Raw genomic sequence first — 21,115 nt, 5'->3', positions numbered from 1 at the left:
AGTCAATTACAGATTTGATTGAATTATTTGAAAGCCCAAACATATCTTTACAATTAGAATTCTTGAACTTTTTCACTACTTTAATTATGTCTATCTGAGAAACTTCTTTCCATCTAAATATAGAATTGGTGGTGGGAGTATTACATAATAGGTTATTAGCAGTGTTAGCTGAGGTTTGCTTTGCAATGCACCCTCAACACCCACATAAACATATCTGCGGGGATTGGGATGGTGCAGTGGCATCTGGCTTTTCACCGAGAGGGCCCAGAATCGAATCCTGGAGTCAGCAGATTTTTTCAGTGGCATCTCAATCCCTACTTGAGGTGCTTTGAGGAGAGCACTTTAAGTGAGTACGCTGTCCATCGGATGGGACGTTAAGCTGCTGATCTGCTGCTTGCACCTTTCGTTAAGAGTATGCTAATGCCAATGCTGGGTTTTTCTACACACTTTATCCTTTCCCATCCATCCATGATGGCACGAATAACCTCAGTCATTGATCGCCTCCCCTAAAACTACCAGTACCACTAACATGTCAATGGAGACCAAGGGATCTAGCTAAATTTATGAAAGACACGATTTCATTTATTACATACTCCATTGTTGTGATGATAATTATCTTTCTGTAAACATGAATAAGACAATAAACCTTAAACTCCACCCCAAGAAATCTCCTCCTATCAAATGCCCACCCATCAAATTAAACAGTACTACAACATATTCCCATTGAATTCTTATGCCTATGCTGAAATGAAACTCATGACGGATCCATGCACATTACCTTTATCATGGGGCAATGGCTACTGTAATTTTCATCCCCCACAAACCAATAGGTTTTGTCTCCATTGGCACCCTCAAATGAATCTACTTTGCCAAAGTTTACTCGCATTTAACATGTGCCATTATTTTCTGGGGGAATGTTAGTTACTCCACCCATGTTCTCTCTCTACAGAAGAGAACTGTAAAGGTTAGCTGCAGTATGCCAATGCAGACCCATGGCACACCACACTTTCAATCCATAGGGATCATCCCCTTACCCTGCCTTTACATTCTCTGATGTACCTTATTCATAAGGAAATATTCCTTTTCGTTTTCCAAAAATTCTAAGTATCTCCATTAGAATACTCTGAGGAAACACGAGACACAAATAATGGAGTATAAAATAATATTAAGCCAAAAGGGCACCATAATGCAGCATCCATTGTGTGTAACAAAATACTCACTGAAATAATATATACCTCCTCCTATTCAAGAGTCAAAATATACATGAAAACCTACTTGATAAGGAAATACTTCTACGTTCTGTCTGAGTTCCTCACTTTATGGAGGAACACTTATTTTTTGCATACCAACTGAAAAGATGAGTGCTGTTTTCATTTCCACTTATGTGTTGCTCACTTATTGTGTTTTCTCTTTGTGCAACAGGTTTTAAACAATTGGCATTTTCTTTAATTGCATTGAGAATGTCCTCTCAGTTGTGGTAATATTATTATAAACATGGCCACCAAAATCTCTAAACAAATATCATTATAATAAATATGTGTTGAGATGGCAAGATGAAAAATGACATAGGACATCCACATGTCATGATTATTTCTTTTAAACTGAATGCTGCACCCATTTTTCCACTATTCTTCACAAGCATAAAATTTCATTTGATGTAATTTTGATCATTTCCAACAAGAAAGGGAAACGTTTTTAATATATTTTGCTCTGGACTGTTTACTTGTGCAAGGGCGAATTTTAATTTTGGCCCATGGTGGAATGTGCCCAAAAGAGGTGACCAAAACATATTAACCAGAGCAGAAATGTAAAAAAGAGGGATAGAAGTTACAGAATATAATATAAATTTTACTGGCCCCATGACTTCACAAAGTAAAATATAGGAAAAGTCAGAGAACAAATAATCAGCTGTTTCATTGTTCCGAATGCTCCAGAAACTCATCCACACCATAATATCACTTATCTATCAGAAAATGCTTGAGATATCTCTTAAATGTACCCATAGATGGAGCAGATTTTATGCCTAGTGGCAGATGGATAAAAATTTTGATGGCCACATGAAAGGGACTATTAATATACAGAGTAGAAGAGTGGCAGAATAAATGTGCACCAACACTCTGTCTAGTACTATGCCTATGTACTTGTGCACTGGTGATTTATTGTTTCATATTATCCTTAACACTCATACATAAGTAATAAATATACAGACAAGGTAAAGTTGAAATTTTCGATTCTTTAAAATAAGGTTTGCAAGTTTGCCATGGGGGTATTTTTGCTAAATACATAATACATCTTTCTTGCATTATAAAAACTCTACAGAAGTCGGTTGATGCTCCCAGAAAATAATCCTGTAGCTCAGGTGTCACTGAAAGTTGCCATAGTACACCATTTTTAGTATATTCCAATGCACAATGTTTGTAAGTTTTCGTAGAATAAATCCACTTTTTGCCAAAGTGGAGTATGGACCATTGGTATGGATCCCCCAGTTTAAAGACTCATCAATAGACAAACCTAAAAACTTGGTACTGTGTAACCTTTCTATAGGATGGCCTTTTAAGTAGAGGTCTAACTGAGGCACTTTCCTTCATTTTTAAATTGGATATAACATGTTTTTAGTACATTTACATTCTCTTTGTTAACGTTGAACCATTTTTCCAAGAGCAATAATGAGCTATCAAGCTTAAATTGCATAACGTTAGGGTCCTTGTGGCTCATTGCCTGAAACATCTGCATTAAGAATTTAGAGTAGCTTGGGAGAAGAGAAACTGTGGAGCAGGGAAGAGGGAGCGTTGACATCTAAGGAACTTGCAGACTGAGAATTGTGTGGGGGGACAAGGGGGAGGGACCTTGTGGGCTTTAATTTTTTTTTTTAGGTAAACTACTGGTTAAGGTAGGTTTTTGGATGGACACAGCTACTAAATAAAACATTTTGTGACTCCTAAAAAACACAAAACCCAGCAACCTACTTTATATTAGGTCCCTATTCATCTCTGCGTACTTTCTTCCTTCCTTCATCCCATCTAACATCCCTATCCTGTTCCTTACCTTTCCTCGTTTGCCTAACATTCTCCCCTCTACCACAGTCTTCAACATCCCACTGCCGGTCAATACACCCTTCATCCACTTTTCATGTCTCCATAGGATTTCTCCCAACAAACCCCTCTCTTCGCCCACCATACCAAGTACTTCCTCGTTTGTTTTCTTCTCTGTCCATTTCACCTTCTCCATTCTTCTCCACACCCACATTGCAAAAGCCTCCGGTCTACGTCTATCCACCTGCTTCAATGACCACGTTTCCGCGCCGTGCATAGCTACGCTCCATATCAAAGTTTTTACAAGTCTTATCTTAACATCCTTACTCAACGTCCCTGTCAACAACTACCTCTTCCTTGTCAAAGCCTCTTTGCCTAGCACAATTCTTCTCCTTATGTCCCTACTACTTTGACCGTGTTGGTCCAAAACACTACCGAAATACGTAAACTGTTCTACCTGCTCTAGTTTTTGCCCTCCTATTTTAATCTCTTTAATGCCTAGTCTTTATCTTTCAAGAACATCGCATTACCTTTGTTTTATTTATATTGATTCTCATCCCATACCTGTCGCACTGAATTTCCAATTCACTCAGCAATGCTTGCAACCCCTTGTCTGACTGACAAACTAAGGCTTGGTCATCAGCAAACCTAACTGATTTTACGGATTCCCCGCCCACTTTTATTCCTAGCTCCAGTTCTTCCCATGCCTCTTTGATCATTTCCTCTGCATACAGGTTGAACAGCAATGGTGATAATGTATTCCTATTTCCTGAAGAATACTCATTAGTGTTTCCCAATTCACTCTATCAAATGCTTTTTCGAAATCTACGAAACAGGCAAATACCTCCTGGTTGTGTTCTATATAGTATTCCTCTCAATTAATAATCTCATTACTGCAATGGCATCACGAGTACCTCTCCCCTTCCTAAACTCAAACCGATCATCCCCTAAGTAATCATTTGCCCTACTCTCTATCCTTTTGTTTATGATCCTAAGAACAACTTAAGCTGCGTGGGATATCAAACTTATTGTCCTATAGTCCTCACATGACGTGGCCTTTACCTTTTTCGGAATAGGAACTAAAACTGATCTCACAAAGTCTTCCGGCCAGATTCCCTCCTCATAAATACTACGGATCAGCCCATATAGCCTCTTCCTCCCACATTTTCCTAAGCATTTCAATAGTTCCACGGGAATGTTATCCGCCCCCACTGCCTTATTTAATTTCGTCTCCCTTAATTCCCTTTCTATCTCATTGTCTAGTATGCCTGGACCTAAGCTATCTTCCTCTACGTCATGTTCCTTTTCTATGTCTAACTTTGAATGCTGTGCAAATTTGTGGGACAATGAATGGGATGGAGGGGCTCAAATTGGAGGGATGTGGACTCATTATTTATTATGATGGGATAAAGCTCCTTCAAAATCTGTTGGATTTTCTGAGTGCCAGGGAAGAAGGTAGGGATGAGGTTGAAACCATAAGGGTGGTGTGTTATGGTCCGAGAAAACCATCTGGTGGATGGGGGGTAGGATTTTACAGTTGAGTGATATGCAGGGGTAACCAATTTTGACACCGGGTTTTACTACAATATCAGCATCCCTTCACCCTGCATATCCAAACCACACAATCAAGGTTTGGCCACACCACACCACTCTCCCCTGTCCAAACACTCACTCAAGGTCTGTTTCTCATTGAGGTGTGCCTGACAATGGCATCTGCCCTCAGTGGGGTGACCGTTTGAGTGATGTCATCACATAAGAAACATTTTTGAGGAGGGCAATGGGAAGACATCTTAATTGTTTATCCAATGACAATTGATGGACTATGCATTTGAAGCAAAAAATTGGTTTCCTGTCCTGTGGGTCATTTGGTTTATAGGTGTTTCTCAAAGCTTAAAATTAGAGTAGTGCTTAGTCAGTGTTCATCAAAGGCTGACCTTGAGTGACTGGAAGAGAGGTCTTTGAGACGCAGTGTGCATCTTTCCATCAGAATATCGCTCACAGGTCCACTCTCACTGTTCCCCACAGTCCTGCACAGTCAACCCCGCAATGTGGTGCTCTGCCTGCTGGAGGTGTCCCGCCTGGCGGCCCGCTTTGACCTTGAGCCTCCAGGCCTTGTGCAGCTGGAGAAGGAAATAGCACAGCAGGAGGAAAGGGAGGCACTTGGGGCAGCCACCAGCGCTAACTGGCGGCACAGCATAGGGGTGGCACCCACGGCAGCCCCCAGGCCCTCCAGCCGACCAATCAAGATGAGACACAGCAGGCAAGTGAGCCACAGGTGGAGATTATTCTCTCTTTGTCTGCTGCTTCGTAGGCCAGCAGCGTTAACTCAGCCCCCTTTCTCTCTCTGCTGGAACTGCCTTGCACATGCAGTAGTTGCCCTCATATCTGTGTGTGCTAGCCCCTCTGCTTATAGAGCAAGTATTATGTGTGGGTGGGCGCGCATATAGAAGTCTCCTCCATGAGCCACTTGATTGGGTGTGGCATCATGAAGTGAGTCATGTCTATTTGTGCTTGGTGGGTGTACGGCATGCATACCGTTTTTACCATTACTCTTAATGGATTCTATGAGATATTTTATCTTCCATCACATCTTTGGATTCCTTGATCCTTTGTATACTCATATCAGATAGCAAGTAGCAGTGTGTGCCTTTTTGTCCAAACGATATTTGAATATAATAAAGTTTCACCAGTGTAGTGCAAATTTGCCCACCCTGCACCCTCTAGTTGAAAAATAGAACATGCCTTTATCCCATTGATAAGTAATATTCTGGTGTGTTTGGTTCTTTTTGTTTACTTTATAAATATAAAAAAGATTGTATCAATTACCGTCATTCATGTAGAAAGCTTAGTTCAAGGTATTCATCACAAGAAGAATGCAGTGAATAATAAAATTTGCGTTCACGGTTGATTAAATCTTAAATTTAAAAGATAAACATTTTCCATAATCTTAAACAATGAATGAATACTTTTCTTTGATTAAACCTTGTACCTAATTAATTTTTTCAGCATGGAATGCATTATCGTATTTTACATAATGTTAATATACATATATGTAAAAAGTTGTTTCACTGAAAGAGTGTTTCGCTTTACGAAAAAAATCGTGGAGCAAATTATGCTCATTGCATGAGTTTCCAGTGTGTGTATGTATATATATATATATATATATATATATATATATATATATATATATATATATATATATATATATATATATTGTGTTCGTCCTTTATATGTGTTCCTATCCCTTTTCCTTATATCTGTTTCTGTATATATGAGTATATATATATATATATATATAAACATATAAACATACATATATATTTTCTATATATACATATTATATATATATAAACCATAAACACAGCAATCAATCTGAAGGTCGGTTTGGTAGGAAGAGTTCACCCAGTACTAAGCCCGACGGCGTTTGAAATTCACACATCAGGGTAGGGGGGCCAGTTCCTTTCCCTGTGCCGGTTATGGTTTCCCAGGAAGACCTGGTACCCGAAAAATCACTTTAGCTTGGGTGGAGCTGCAGGTGCCCAGAGTGCCTTGACCGGGAATCGAACCCAGGAACCGAATACTATATATATATATATATATATATATATATATATATATATATATATATATATATATATATATATATAGAGGGAGAGAGAGAGAGTATATACACACACAAACACATTCAAACATGAAATCCCACCATATGGCGAAAAAATATTCATTCATATGGAAATAGATGTAAGGGAAAGGGATAGGATCACATAAAGGATGAACACAGAAGAGGTGGGGAAGGCGGAATCAAACAGATCCCGGGAGTAAAAATATTTCCTCGACCAGAACTTGAACACCGGATCTTTCCACTTGTCGGGCAGATGCTCTAACCACTTGGGCTATCGAGGAAACATAATTTATTTACACTGAGATCTGTGAGTCTTTATACGTCACCAAGTGCCCTGATTCTTTGGCTTAGAGATGGCGTCCACCCACCAAAGGAGAAATAGACAACACACAAGAGGAAAGGGCAATGGTTTAGCAATCATACAATACCATATCGTCCTTTATATATGTTCATATCCCTTTTCCTTATATCTATTTCCATGTAAATGAATATGATTATAACAAACTTGGACAGCAACCAACATTATAAAAACACATAAAAAGATCACTCACACATTATTTCTTGATCATTTTGACGGAAGTCAGCTCCGTCTTCATCGGAAGAGATAGAAGTAATGACTGCAGAGTGAATGAATGAGCAGTCATTACTTCTATCTCGTCCAATAAAGACGGAGCTGAATTCCGTCAAAATGATCAAGAAATAACGGGTGAGTGATCTTTTTATGTGTTTTTATATTGTTCGTTGCTGTCTAAGTTTGTTATTCAACACTTCCATGTTACTTTGACCAAATCATCTACATATATATGTATATATATGATTTATTTATATATATATATATATATATATATATATATATATATATATATATATATATATATATATATATGTATGTATATATATATATATATATATATATATATGATTTATTTATCCTTTATATGTGTTCCTATCCCTTTTCCTTATATCTGTTTCTGTATATATGAGTATTTATTCGCCATTTGGCGGGATTTCGTGTTTGAATGTGTATTTGGCCAATGTGGCTCATCTCTTTCTTCTGGCTATGCGTGCCACGAAACGCACTGTTCCTTTCCTGTATGATGTTGTATGAATTCTAAACCACTTTCCTTTCCTCTTGTGTATTGTCTATTTCTCCTTTGGTGGGTGAAACAGTCCCCTGACGCCATCTCTTGGCTAAAGAATCGGGACGCTTGGCGACATATTAGACCCACGGATCTCAGGGTAAACTACGTTTCCTCGATAGCTCAAGTGGTTAAGAGCATCCGCCCGGCAAGTGGAAAGATCCGAGATTCGAGTCCCGGTCAAGGAATAATTTTTACTCTTGTGATCCGTTCGATTCCGCCTTCCCCACCTTTATTGTGTTCGTCCTTTATATGTGTTCCTATCCCTTTTCCTTATATCTGTTTCTGTATATATGAGTATATATATATATATATATATATATGATTTATATATATATATATATATGATTTATATATATATATATATATATATATATATATATATATATATATATATATATATATATATATATATATATATATATAATTTATATATATATATGATTTATATATATATAATTTATATATATATATGATTGATATATATATAAACTCATTCCTATCTAGTGGTATCACTGGAAATGATTTCAAGTTTCAATTAAAGTGTGTTTTTACTTGTTCCTGTAAGACGTACAAGTAAGAATATAAGTAAAGGTATTCCATGTGTCCATGTGAATTTCCACGTGCCTGCCCTTGCAGCTCATCATCAGCCATCATGGCCTCAGGGTCATCGCCCATGGTGAGTGGCCCTAAGTGGGGTGGGAGTGCCAGCAGCAGCCCCGGGCCACGGTTGGGACGACCTCGCAGTGCAGACCGGAGGAGCCTCACGGCACAAGTGGATGGTCGGCCCAACGGCCACCTACGCCGTGCAAAGAGTGAGGGTGCCGGGAAGGCTATTGGAGGTGGCACAAGTGATGGCATCCCCAGCGATGGCACCGAGGATGACGACTGGGGGTCAGTGCGTGGCAGCGACCTTGATGTGACAGACCTGGACCTCCCACTGGCTGAGCAGGTGGGCATACGCTTGCGGAGGAACTGCCACTCAGCGGGTGGCGGCGAGCAGGTGGCAAGGGAGGAGATCACCGAGTTGGACAGAAGGGTGAGGATCCATGAACCAGTACCGAGAGGCATCCAATGGTGCATTTCCATGGGCCCTGGAGGCCATTCCAAAAGTAGACCATCACTTCAGGTTGTGATGATGCCGTGGAAGCTGCACGGTCTTCAACTAACATTATTTCCCTGAAAGGAAGATGATATTTTTTCATATAAATGCAAAAGATTAAAGCACACATTGTCTTTGGATTTATGTGTGAAATTTAAGGTTATCATTTTAAATGCACCAAAGTGACTCATCATAGCCTCACAAGTGATTTATAATGTATTGAGTATCACATTGCACTACTGTGAATATAAGTATTTACTACAATGCATGAACAACTATCACCAATATTTATGATATTTGCCCTGGTTCATGGCCTCCAAAGCGGACCAATGGTTCCACTTTGTTGGCAGGAGTGCTTTTATGAGGTTGTTTTCAGCTGCATAACTAGTTTTATGCATCATGCGATGTATGAACCACCAGTGCATGTGTGATTTGAAATTATTACCTACTTACTTAGGCGATATAATTCAAGTTCACTTCCAAGGTTCTGGAAAGGATGAAGGAGAATTAAAGTTGAGTGAAAAATCTTATATCTGAAAGAATGAAAGTGAATATTGGGTAGTTTGGAAGAAGACCCAGAATATACTATTATAGGACATGCTGGGATAGAATACACCACAATACAAGATCAGTATTATTTTTGCACCACCTTGAATTTGATGGCTGGTGTAAGAGGTAGTATGTAGAGCACAGCTTGTTTGATAAAGCCTGAATGCTGGTGTCCCACATTTTTTGACAAAAAATTTGTAAGGCAATACATCTGTCTTTACTTAAATCATGTGGGTATGATTTGTTTTTGTTAATGGGTATAATTTTTGTATGTTTTAAATTAGAGAGAAAATCATCATTAGTCAGTGACTCATGTATTAATAATAGGAGTGGATATTTATGTAATTATATGACATAAATTACTTCATAAGTTTATAATATCTTGGCCTTAGGAATTTTTATTAGAGTAATATGAAATAGTTACTTTTGATATATTGTGAATTTAATGACAATTAAAAAAAAGAGGAAACATTACAAGAAAGATTAGCAGAAGTGCTTGATGGAAGATGAATCACATTAGATATTAAAGTGGGAGTGCATTGAAATCATTTGCCAACTCTGAGTACCTTGGATATGAGTCGTCACCATGTTGCTATGTTTTAGGAAGTGTCTTTGAGAATTTTTTCATTAGACTCATTGATGATATCCCAGGATATTTTCATATTTATTTTTGGAGGAAAGTACCCTGTCATTACATATTTTTTTTGTTATGCACCAGAGTTTCCTCGAGTTTTTCTTAAGGAATTTATATTCCTGATGTATTTTTAAATTATCAGATTGTCTTCCAATCACTGAATTTTTTTTAATAACAGAGGCAATTCTGCATATTTGTCTTTTTACTTGAGATTTACCATGACTTGATTACTCTCTTCTTCAGAATGAGAGGAAAAGCAATATGAAAGCACTGAAAAAGGAAATGATCAAACTGAAAGTTCAAGAATTTGCAGGACCACTGAACATTCCCTTTGCATCAAGAATCAAAGACAAGCACCGAATGGTGTGTATACATGATGCAATTTAGTGTTTTTATCCTGACATCTAGAACTTCACTTTGTCAATCAATGCCTGCTCTCTTACATCCATGATGAACTAATAAATTTCCCAATAAACATGATCGGGTTACAAAAGACACATAACTAGGCCTCTCATGTACTAAACAAGTAATGAAAATGAGACACCCATTCGCTTTGGCATGCCATCACCCAAAGTGCAAAGGTACCCAAATGATGAAAAAGTTGCAAAAAGCATCATCATAAAAACTTATGAAAATAAAAGTTTGCATGATGCAAGCTGTATTTATAAATGACATGATCATACGTTATTTTAAAATTCAAAGCATTCCCTCAGAAAATACAGCTGAATAGGATAATTGTTGAATCTCAGTGCTCAAGATGGATATCACCTGATTTGATGGAGGATTGGCTGATTGCTGTGTGGAATGGATGACCTGAAGCTCTTTTTAGGCCAAGGGCAATTCTCAGATATATAAGGTCAAAGTGATTCAACCTAACACACCATCAAGTTTAGGGCACCCATCATGGTATGAGCTATTCTTGTAGATATGCAAGGAGACATGATATCACAAATTCAAATATTGGATGCCGTATTTATGGAGCTCAGTCTTAAAAGTCTTATTTAGTGGTATTGAGAGTGGCTCTTAGCATGGGGCCAAGCATTGCCTCCAGTGGGGGTAATAAAGAAATACAATATATCACTTCTCTGTCAATGGACTGGCTATTTCATCATGAAACACAAAAGATCAAAATTAGATTTAAGAAATACAAAATATAAAATTCAATCAATGGTTTTGAAGACGATTTGTGATTTAATTGCTTTTGTATGATCCCCCTAAAATAAATGCTGCTAGCATGAAATTCTAGCCATATAATTTTATTATAATTTAATTACTTAGTTATAATATACAATATTTTGTTATAATTAAATTCAATACACTGTATTTCCTGCACCTAGTGCAAAGGGATGCACTCTATTTACTCCAAAATTTGCAATAAAATCAGCTTGTGTTTGATGGGACATATCATATGGGGGTATAATTTTGATCTCTAAAACGCGTCAATTTACAGCAAAAAAACTTAATATTAAGTGTTTTTTCTTGCATCAGGATTAGAGAATGGTTGCCTTGATTACAAATTTTGATAATGAATGTATAACTGTTATGGGTCAGGAGTAAGCATCAAAGTTTTAATGTGTCATTGAAAGTACTTTCTCAAAATTTCCTAATATATAATAAATTATGAAAAGTAATCTTGCATGTGGTGCTGCTGCAAAACTTAATACATGTTGATTGAACAGGGATGTCACACCTTTGTTAATATGTACACACATCATATCTGTTCCGATAAAATTAGATCTCGTAGACATTCAACCTTAAATAGTATGAAAGTATTGTCATGGCATGGAAAGTGGTTGCTTTTAAAACAAATTGCGATAATATCAAAATAATAACAGAAACTAGGCATCACATTAAAAAGAAGATGATTCAAGAAAAGAGTGATCATAGGGTGGATTTAGTATATGCAGACACTCATGTGCTCCTAAATGATTAAAACTTTCGGACACGTTGGTATGCCATCATGAGTTGGTATCTTATAACCTTTCTTTCATGTTACGGGAAGAATGAAATGGCTATTGAATTCTAGTGTTTTTTTGATTGAAAGAGTGGTGGAAAGTTGAAAGGTGGGACTATGATAATATCTTTTTAAAATTGCAAAATTAGCAATGCACTACAAAGAAGTGACAATGATATTGTATAAGAGGGAATTGACAACCCCAGTGAAAATAGCTGAATATATGATTCAGCAGCATTGAGGACGAATTTCTGGGATTCTGCAATTTTTAATTAATTTTTTAATTACTTTTTAAGGAATAAACGTCGGTATAACTGATAAATTTTCAAATCTAACCTCTCAGTATTCTTTGTATTATGTGTTAGCATCAAACTACTTGATCCTTTTCTGCCCAATCCTCATATTGTTCATAAATTCCAATCCAAAAAATTAGGGTCCAATTTCTGGGCTGGGAAATAGCGTAGTCAGATCAAACATTTAATATAATTTGTCAATAAATTTTATATTATTAGACAAACTTGACCTTTTAATAATATGAGTGATGTGATACACCCCAATTCAGAGTTATGTACCGAGCTCTGATCATTAAGTGTTATGCCATGGAGAGATTGCCAGAGGAGGGCCCAGAATTGACACAATGCACAGCAGCCTAATCAACCTCACAGGAATGCTTTCCCAATCATTAACATTACTGCATGGCACATTTTTAGTCCATATGCTGCTACTAAGCAAATTGTAGGGATACATACATACATATATATTCCATTGTGTGTATTTTCTTTCAACTTAGAAACAGAAGTACAGGTGCGGAGAACCTCTTGGCCACAACTCGCAACCATGAATGAGGGAGTGTTAACCGAAGCATTGGACTGTATTTAATATGTCTGTTATCAGTGTCACTATCAATTGTGTTTCAAAGAATCATTTGCCCATGCATATTTTGTGGGAGAGGCACCACTAATGGTGGTGCATTGGGTTGCAGATTTATTTGCAGGTGCAGCAGGTGGCACGGATGTCAGAGCGCCAGTGCCAGTGCAAGGGGGGGCGGTGCAACAAGCTCAAGGTCAAGAAGCTGGGCGAGGGCAAATACAGTATTGCAGGACGCAATGTCTTCATAAGGGTGAGGAGAATAGGCACATTCAGTACCATGGTCCTGTGGTTAGGAAGGAGACTTGTCATTAGTGCCACAGGGATACCAATTTATTATTTTAATTTTTATTTAATTCATTTTTCCAAAGTATAACAATTTTTTGCCATTTTTCATATTATTGGTCATTTCTTTCCTTTTCCAAATGAGTAGGCTGGAAAATGTTTCTAGAGTAAATTTAACTTTTTCCAAAAATATTTTGATAATTGTGGGAATTTTCTAGTAGCAGAATTTGTCTCAGTTTGAATGTTAGTCATCCATGTCCAGTCACTAATTAAATGTATATCCTCAGTTTTCAAGTGAGAGTTACCCAATTCGGGAATTTTGTAAATAATTTTCTTAGCAATAGCAAGTGGTCTCCTGGTAAAGACCATTTCCCTTAGGTCTTTATATTTTACCATGGACCTTTGCTAGCACATTCTTGATGGGACTTGGAATTCTGAATGGACTTATCAGTAAAATGTGCAAACCAGAGTTGACCTTCAATGGGAAGTTGCAATTGCAATGTGGGTGGCATAATTAAAATGGTACGTAATATTTTGATGCAATGACTTGTCACTGTATATTTTGTGGCTTGTTGGTGATGGTAAATGGAAAAACCCTTCATACCATTAATATCATGAAATATATATTCAACACATTTTGTGTATATACTTCCTCAGTGCATATTTATTTGATATTTTATATATCAATGGGACACATTCCATGCCATTTGAATTCTATTTTTTTACTGCCTTACAATTTATTTCACGAAAGAGTTATATAGTGGTTTACTTTTCATTTGTGACAACTGAAGTACATATTACTCTTAAACAAGTCTGTGGCATGTGCACAGTACACTTAACTCATTTCCTGCAAATCTCAGGGCATTTTAATGTTGAATGTAAAAATGAAATTGCATGGCAAAGTACAAAAAAATTAAATAGAAAGGTACTTATTTTACTCTTGGACTGTTTTAAGCAATGAAGAAGCAGTTTCAGCACTGACAGATCTCCAAAAAATATTCCTGTATATTTTACAGTTCACATTGACAATAAAAAGCAGTGGTATTTCCCATAAGTCCAGAATTTATGTTCAAAATAAGTAATAAATAACAAAGTGATGAGAACTAAATTATTGCCACCATATATTTCAGGTATGAATGCATTTTTGTTCCACCTCTCTGGGAAGTTTATGCTTATCTTCCATCAAAATTTGCCTTTTAAGGTTGATAATACAGCACTTGCAATGATTCTAATGAAACAACTTATTCTTGTTCATGCTATTTTGATGATGCAAACGCCAGCATTTTCAAACTAACCAAAATCAATCAAAAATGTGTGTGTTGAGATGATAGCACTGAAATTAAAATGTGGTGTTTGTATCTTCATTATTAATCCATTTTAATTAGATGCTATAACCCTTTTTCCAACACTGATTTACATGAAATATCATTTGACATAACTTAGATCTTTTTATTAGGAAAAGTATCTTTTTTCATTGATTTTTCATTGATTTTTAGCCCTTGATTTTCCACATATGCCTAAGTAAATTTAATTTTGGTACGTTTTCGGGTATATAAAAGAAGCGACCAAAAGGTGTTTAACTTTAAATATTTACATGGTTAGGGGTCAAGGCCTTATGGAATGTATATGCTAAAGAGAAAAATGCATATCACCAAGGAATATCCTGACCAAAGCCTAATGTACTTTCAGTCGAGGTTTCATGTTCTCTCAACGCTTTTCAATTTATTCCCTCTAAAATAATTATTACTACTATTTTACTTGATAGTTATTAAAATATCAACCAGGAATATATGAATAACACTGTGGAATCCTGATATAATGAATTCAATATAGCAAGATCTTGATATAATGGTTTGGTTTGCATCCAAGAAAAACATTGTACTGACAGCAGTCTCTTCGTGAAAAGTACAATTTGACTTTGCATAAAAATGGAAATCATAAAATTTTATTCATTATTTATAGTCAAGTGCACATATACAGCAATGTTTCAGCTATCTATGCATAACTTATTCAAAGGAGATAATCCAGGAATGTTCCATAACTTTGTTCCTGATGAAACACTTTCTGAATATATTACGTAATTATTCCTTAAGCCATATAGGGTAAAGAGCAAAGGGCTTACCCTTTACGGCTTAATGAAAAATTATTCAATATAGCCTGTCTTAAAAAGGCCATAAGAAGCTCATATTAAGTAATTATTCCTTAAGTCATATAGGGTAAAGAGCAAAGGGCTTACCCTTTACGGCTTAATGAAAAATTATTCAATATAGCCTGTCTTAAAAAGGCCATAAGAAGCTCAAGTTCTCCTTTTGAAATACTCTCTGATTGATGTGCAATAAAATATGTTGGCTGCAGAAAATTATTGCAACAGGATTAACGTCTCCATCCTTGGGAGAATCTACTAATTGCTACGAATACCCTTACTAATTACACACCCACACTTGACTATTCTCATTGTACGTCATGCTCATTATATAAGGATTCCGCTGTAATTATACCATTTTTTGTAAGTAATGAAATCATGTTGTGGTTTCTTTGCATCTGCTAAAGCAGTCATTTTTTCCCTTGAGTAAATGCACTGCAGGCAGCATTACTGCCCCTCGAGTGTATTTGCAATTGAGCGTGAGAGCAGGGTGACGAATAGAAATAAAACGCCTGGAGCATAAAACGTGTGCATTCACTGCGTCTGCCTTGAGCGGTGCTTGATGCCCGGCTCCCATTCCATTGCAGCTCCTCAAGGGTCGGCACATGATGGTGCGTGTGGGTGGTGGCTGGGACACCCTTGAGCACTTCCTGCTGAGGCATGACCCTTGCGTGGTGCGCGTTGTTTCTCGGAGAGGAGGGGATCTGGCAGAGACATCAGACTGCTCCGTTTCCTCCTCAGCACCTGCCGCCGTCTCATCCTACCTCCACATCCGTGCCAAGTACCGAAGCCCCCCCCTCGATGGCGTCGGCTGTTAGGACTGGGGCCCCTCCGAGGAGGGGGCCAAATGTGCATATCCTACACTGGCACGCAAGCTGGACTTGCGTGCACTGTGCTCTCTGTTGCCAGCCCCACAAAATGGATGTCCACCACATGGCACACATTCACACATGCATGCATCCTCTCTCCCCTTCCCCCTTTCTCACCGGTGGCCCTGTTCTTTGCATGCACACAAATGGGCAAAAGTGCTCATTCCTTCCTTTGCCTCCTGAAAAAAGCCCTCTGCCTGTTGTCTGTTCATGGTCCCCCAGCCAACTGCTGAGGTCAGATCCCTCAAATGATTTGCCCCTGGGAGACCCACGTCACAAGCTTTCTTAGATCCCACCCATGATGAGGGCGGGTGCTCAGCTCTTTCGACTGAAATCCTTGCCAAAGGTGTCATCCGGTCATTTGTCCATGATAAGCTGTTATCCCGAATAGCCGCAGCTCATGGCAATCTCTAATTGCATTGCATTCACCAAGTGGCAATATGAATCTGGAATCACTCCTTCCTCTCCGATTTACAGTGGCATGTCCCAGGGGATGGCAGTTTGGCACGTATTGAGGAGAGGTAGGCTGAGGGCTTAAGGGGGAGAACGAGGTCTGTCCCCTCTTGCTCTGTTAGTTTGTTTAGGAGGAGGGGTCCATTCTGCTAGTGGCATGTCTGTGGGTGTGTGTGTGTGTGTGTGTGTACGTGTGAGTTGCCTTGTGTGCCTCGGCTATGCCTTTCTTTCAGTGCTTGACCCTTTGGATTGGTCAGAATTGAAATGCAAATTGAGTAAAGATGTAGTTTGCTATGGGGAGAAGCAGTTACAGTTTCTGTGCACTAGAATGGCATGTACGTAGGTTAGGTGGATTAATGACACCTATGCCACTTCAAGATGCAAATATTGATGACGATTTTTTTTACCAAAACAATGACAGGAGATGACAAGATGTTATGAAATAAATACATATGTAATATGTATACTTGTATATTGGCATTATTGCCATTAAGTATGGATGCATGGATTTTCATGCTGAGTAACAATTTATACTAATTAGTTTTCTTGCATACCAATGCATGAATTTTGTAAAAAATAAATAAACACCCATTTGTTACACTGCTTCAGTATTTCAGTGAGTCATTGAGTTTATGGAGAAGTGATTCCATAGTGTTCACATGTATAGTATAATGAATTTGTGATGTGAAATATAATTTTTTTATTCTGAAATTTCAAAACGTGTACACTTATGTTATGAATATCGTGAATAAGCCTGATAATGTATCCATGCTCAAGAAAATTGGAATACTTAGTTCTGTCGCATTACACCCGGTGGAAAACTTGTCAAGAAAAATGCAGATTGTAGAATGGAGACTGCTGAGTACATTTATTGTCATTGGGCCAAAGTGTAATAAATGTTGCTGAATCCACCATTTCTCCTTACAGTCAGATTGCAGAGAACCTAGTGAAATTACAATTGAAATGGAGTGAAATATTAAAATGTACTATTCAAGGGTGGCTCTAGATTTTGATATTGAGGATCTTGCAGTCTTGCCATAGTTTGAGAAAGTAACATTAGGTACTCCAATGTTTTACAAAACTTAAGTATTTTAATTGAATCATGATTTAAATACATGCAACTGTGTTCATCATAAAAATCTTGGGAATAACAATTGAGGTGGTTTCCCATTGCCTTCCTCAATAGTGGTTTTCACATGACATTCACTTAAAGGCCACCCTGCTGGGGTCAAATGCCTTTGCAGCTACTTCACTAAAGAACAGATGCTGTGCAGACTACATTTTGCTTGACTCATAACCTTCAAACTATCCGGCATGGGTGACCCTACCAGGAGAAATCATCATAGCTCCCACCAGCACAGCTCTAGGGGTCATCAGAACACTCAAGCCCTCCCACCACATAAAGGTCACAAGTATGAATACTATATGAGCCCTGGCTACAACAGGGTTTTGCCGGCTGGGTCATGTCCGGTCAACAAGGCTTCTGGGATCCTCATCAAATGAAATACTTGTAACGTGAAGGGGACAGCAGAAACACAAAACACTTGGAAGGGGACCAAACAAGTCAGAATAGATACCTTGAATGTTAGGATGATGATAGGCCATGGAAATTAGAAAATATAAAGTGGGAGAGGAAATGTAGATAATGCAGTATTTCCCGGCCCATAAGACACATGAATGCCTCAGATGAACCCTGATTTTTCAGCTCAGAATTAATGAAAAATACTAGTCAGGCCGAAAGGATCAAATTATTTTTATGTTAACACTGATGCTTACTACTGACTCAAAACAGTTTTGACATTTGTAATAACGGCAATCATTTTCCATGTCTTATGTGGGAAAAAATATGCAATAGTAAGTATTTTTCAGGCAAATTGGCTTATAGGTCAAAGTTATACCCGTGTGCACCCCCTAAGGCCATCGCACACTGGCTGATTTTAGGGCACATTTTGGAGTAAAAAGAATGCACATCTTATGAGCCGCGAAACAGGGTGTTTTATGGCTGTGCAAGGGAAGAGGGAATTATTATATGTGATAAATATAGAGTAATTTATAGCAGAGGGGTGACAGTAATATGGAATGATAAGGTAGAAAGAAGTGTACAAAGCATGGAACAGATGGGTGATAAAAAATTATCATGTCTTGTGAAAGCGAAGCATAGTAAATATTAAGGTCTACATGCCAATAAATGACCCTGAGGGAAAAGAAATAGAGTAAATATAAGATTAATCGGAGGAAATAATATCGGGTGTTCTTGGGAGAAAACATTTGATGGTTATATATGGGGGGTTGGAGCACAGTGGTGGGTGAAGGAAGAGATGGGAGTGAGGTTGGGTGTCACAGTTCAGGAACAAGAAATATCCTTGAAGAAAAATGATAAGAGTTCTGCTGGAAATGGTATTTAATCATAATACACACTCATTTTAAATGCCACAGTGGATGTAAGTAGAGGCGAAAAAATATGTGGATACTCAGATATGTGTCAGAATGACTATATTATCGTTAGTCACAGATATGGGAACAAAATAATTAATGCACACATTTTTATGGGATCGGATGTGGATTCAGGTCATTATTTATAAAGGGTAATGTCAGAATAAAATGGATAAAACAGGGAAGATGGATGGGGAAATGGAAAGTGAAAGTCTATTTGAGGATGAAAATAAGAGAGTAACCAAGAGGCAGTAGAAAAGATGATGAGTGAAGATTGGAAGATGAGAAAATAGGAAAAAAATCTGAAAGAAGCCAAAAAGATATATTAAAAGCCAAAAAAAACAATAGGAACAAATAAAAGGAGAAGGAAAACATTGAGTACTCGCAGGAAGGTTGAAAAGAGAGAAAGATGAGAGAAGGGCAAGGAAGCTGTAAACAAAGAGTTATTTAGAAGGAAGTATGAATGATAAACTGAGATGGAGATCAAAAAGAGCGAAAGAAGGATAGTGGAGAATGGAGTGCAAGGAAATGGGGAGTTAATTAAGGAAGTAAGAAATGAGTGCACTGTAAAGAAAGGTGGAAGACTTCTCGTTAAAGAAGAAGGGAAAATATGTCCAAACACTAAAAATGATGTCAGGGAAAATATAAATTAAATCAGGAAAGATTCAAGGGAGATGGAAGAAATACAGAGGAGTATATTTAAAGAGGACCTATATGGTAAAGACTTAAGACTAGCAAATTTAGATATAGAAAGGTAATTTAACATAAATGAGAATAACTGGCGACCAGGCTTACTTGATGATTAGGTAGAAAGGACATTAAGGAAATTGAAATCAAATAAGATCGTAGGGATAAACAATATTCTCATGGAGCTACTTGAGGTTTAGCAAAACATGGGAAGAAGAGTTTTTATAGTCTTATTTAAAGCATTTATGTGGGAGGAATTTGGATGCACGATTTTGTGAGATCAGTACCAATTCCGAAAAAGGTGAATGCTACATCATATGAGGACTACTGAACAATAAGTTAAAGTTGCACACAGCTAAAGTGGTTGTCAGGCTCATCAACAAAAGGATAGAGAGTACGGCAAATGATTACTTAGAGGATGATCAGTTTGGGTTTAGGATGGGGAGTTTTGAAAAGGTGTTTGATAGAGTGAATTGGGGAAAACTAATGAATATATTGCAGAAAATAGGAAAGCCACATCAGTATGATAGGTATGGGTTGATAATAAATATAACTAAAATGAAGATTATGTACTTTATGGGAAAAAGGAAGGGTAGTTACGTTTAAAATGAGAGATTATGAATAAAATAATATGAGAGTTAAATGCAGAACTTTTAAAGTGTAAAATTCATTCGCATTGACTGGGAAATGAACTGTATTTCTGTATTTTAATCCCCGTTAGCGGTTGACTCCGTTCAAAGTTACTGTTGCATCATCACCTGAAGTTCTTTGAATAAAATGAGAGATGAAAATGGGCAAATTTAATGGGAGATCAAAAACTAGAGCAGTCGAACAGTTTACGCATCTCGGAGGTGTTCTGGACCATATTGATCAACGGAGTGGAGACATAAGTAGAAGAATTGCACTAGGCAAAGAGGCTTTTACAAGGAGGAGGGAGTTGATGAAATGGACGTTGAGTAAGGATGTTGAGAAAAGGCTTGTTAAAACTTTGATATGGAGCGTAGCTATGTATAGCATGGAAACATGATCATTGAAACAGGATGATAGATAGACTTGAGACTAGATTGGAGGCTTTTGAAATGTAGATGTGGAGAAGGATGAAGAAAGTGAAGTGGACAGAAAGGAAAACAAATGAGGAAGTGCCAAGTATGGTGGGAGAGGAGAGGGGATTGTTGGAAGAAATTATAAGGAAGCAGGAAAAATGGATGGGTAGCATACTGATTCGCAGTGGGATATTGAAGATGGTGATAGAGGTGAGGATGCTAGGAAAGCAAGGAAGGAGCACGAATAGGATAGGGATGAAAGACTCTCCATTCTTGGGATGTCACCGCGTAGGTTGTTTTTCT

The 21,115-nt window shown here is 37.7% G+C and overlaps 1 protein-coding gene across 1 annotated transcript; it reads left to right on the top strand.

Moving 5' to 3' along the window:
- The first annotated feature begins 4,378 nt into the window (after positions 1-4,378).
- On the top strand, positions 4,379-17,322 carry LOC139686632 (uncharacterized). The gene is made up of 5 exons (XM_071583670.1): positions 4,379-4,487; positions 5,058-5,307; positions 8,433-8,832; positions 13,015-13,152; positions 15,915-17,322. Exons 1-5 carry the CDS (start codon positions 4,379-4,381, stop codon positions 16,143-16,145), a joined length of 1,128 nt encoding a protein of 375 aa, XP_071439771.1. The 3' UTR covers positions 16,146-17,322.
- Positions 17,323-21,115: the final 3,793 nt, after the last annotated feature.

Source organism: Hetaerina americana, unplaced genomic scaffold (assembly GCF_022747635.1).
Source record: "Hetaerina americana unplaced genomic scaffold, ioHetAmer1.1.p SCAF_1437, whole genome shotgun sequence".
Lineage (NCBI taxonomy): Eukaryota > Metazoa > Arthropoda > Insecta > Odonata > Calopterygidae > Hetaerina > Hetaerina americana.
Note: the sequence above shows the minus strand (reverse complement) of the source record. Positions and strands in the feature narration are given on the sequence as shown.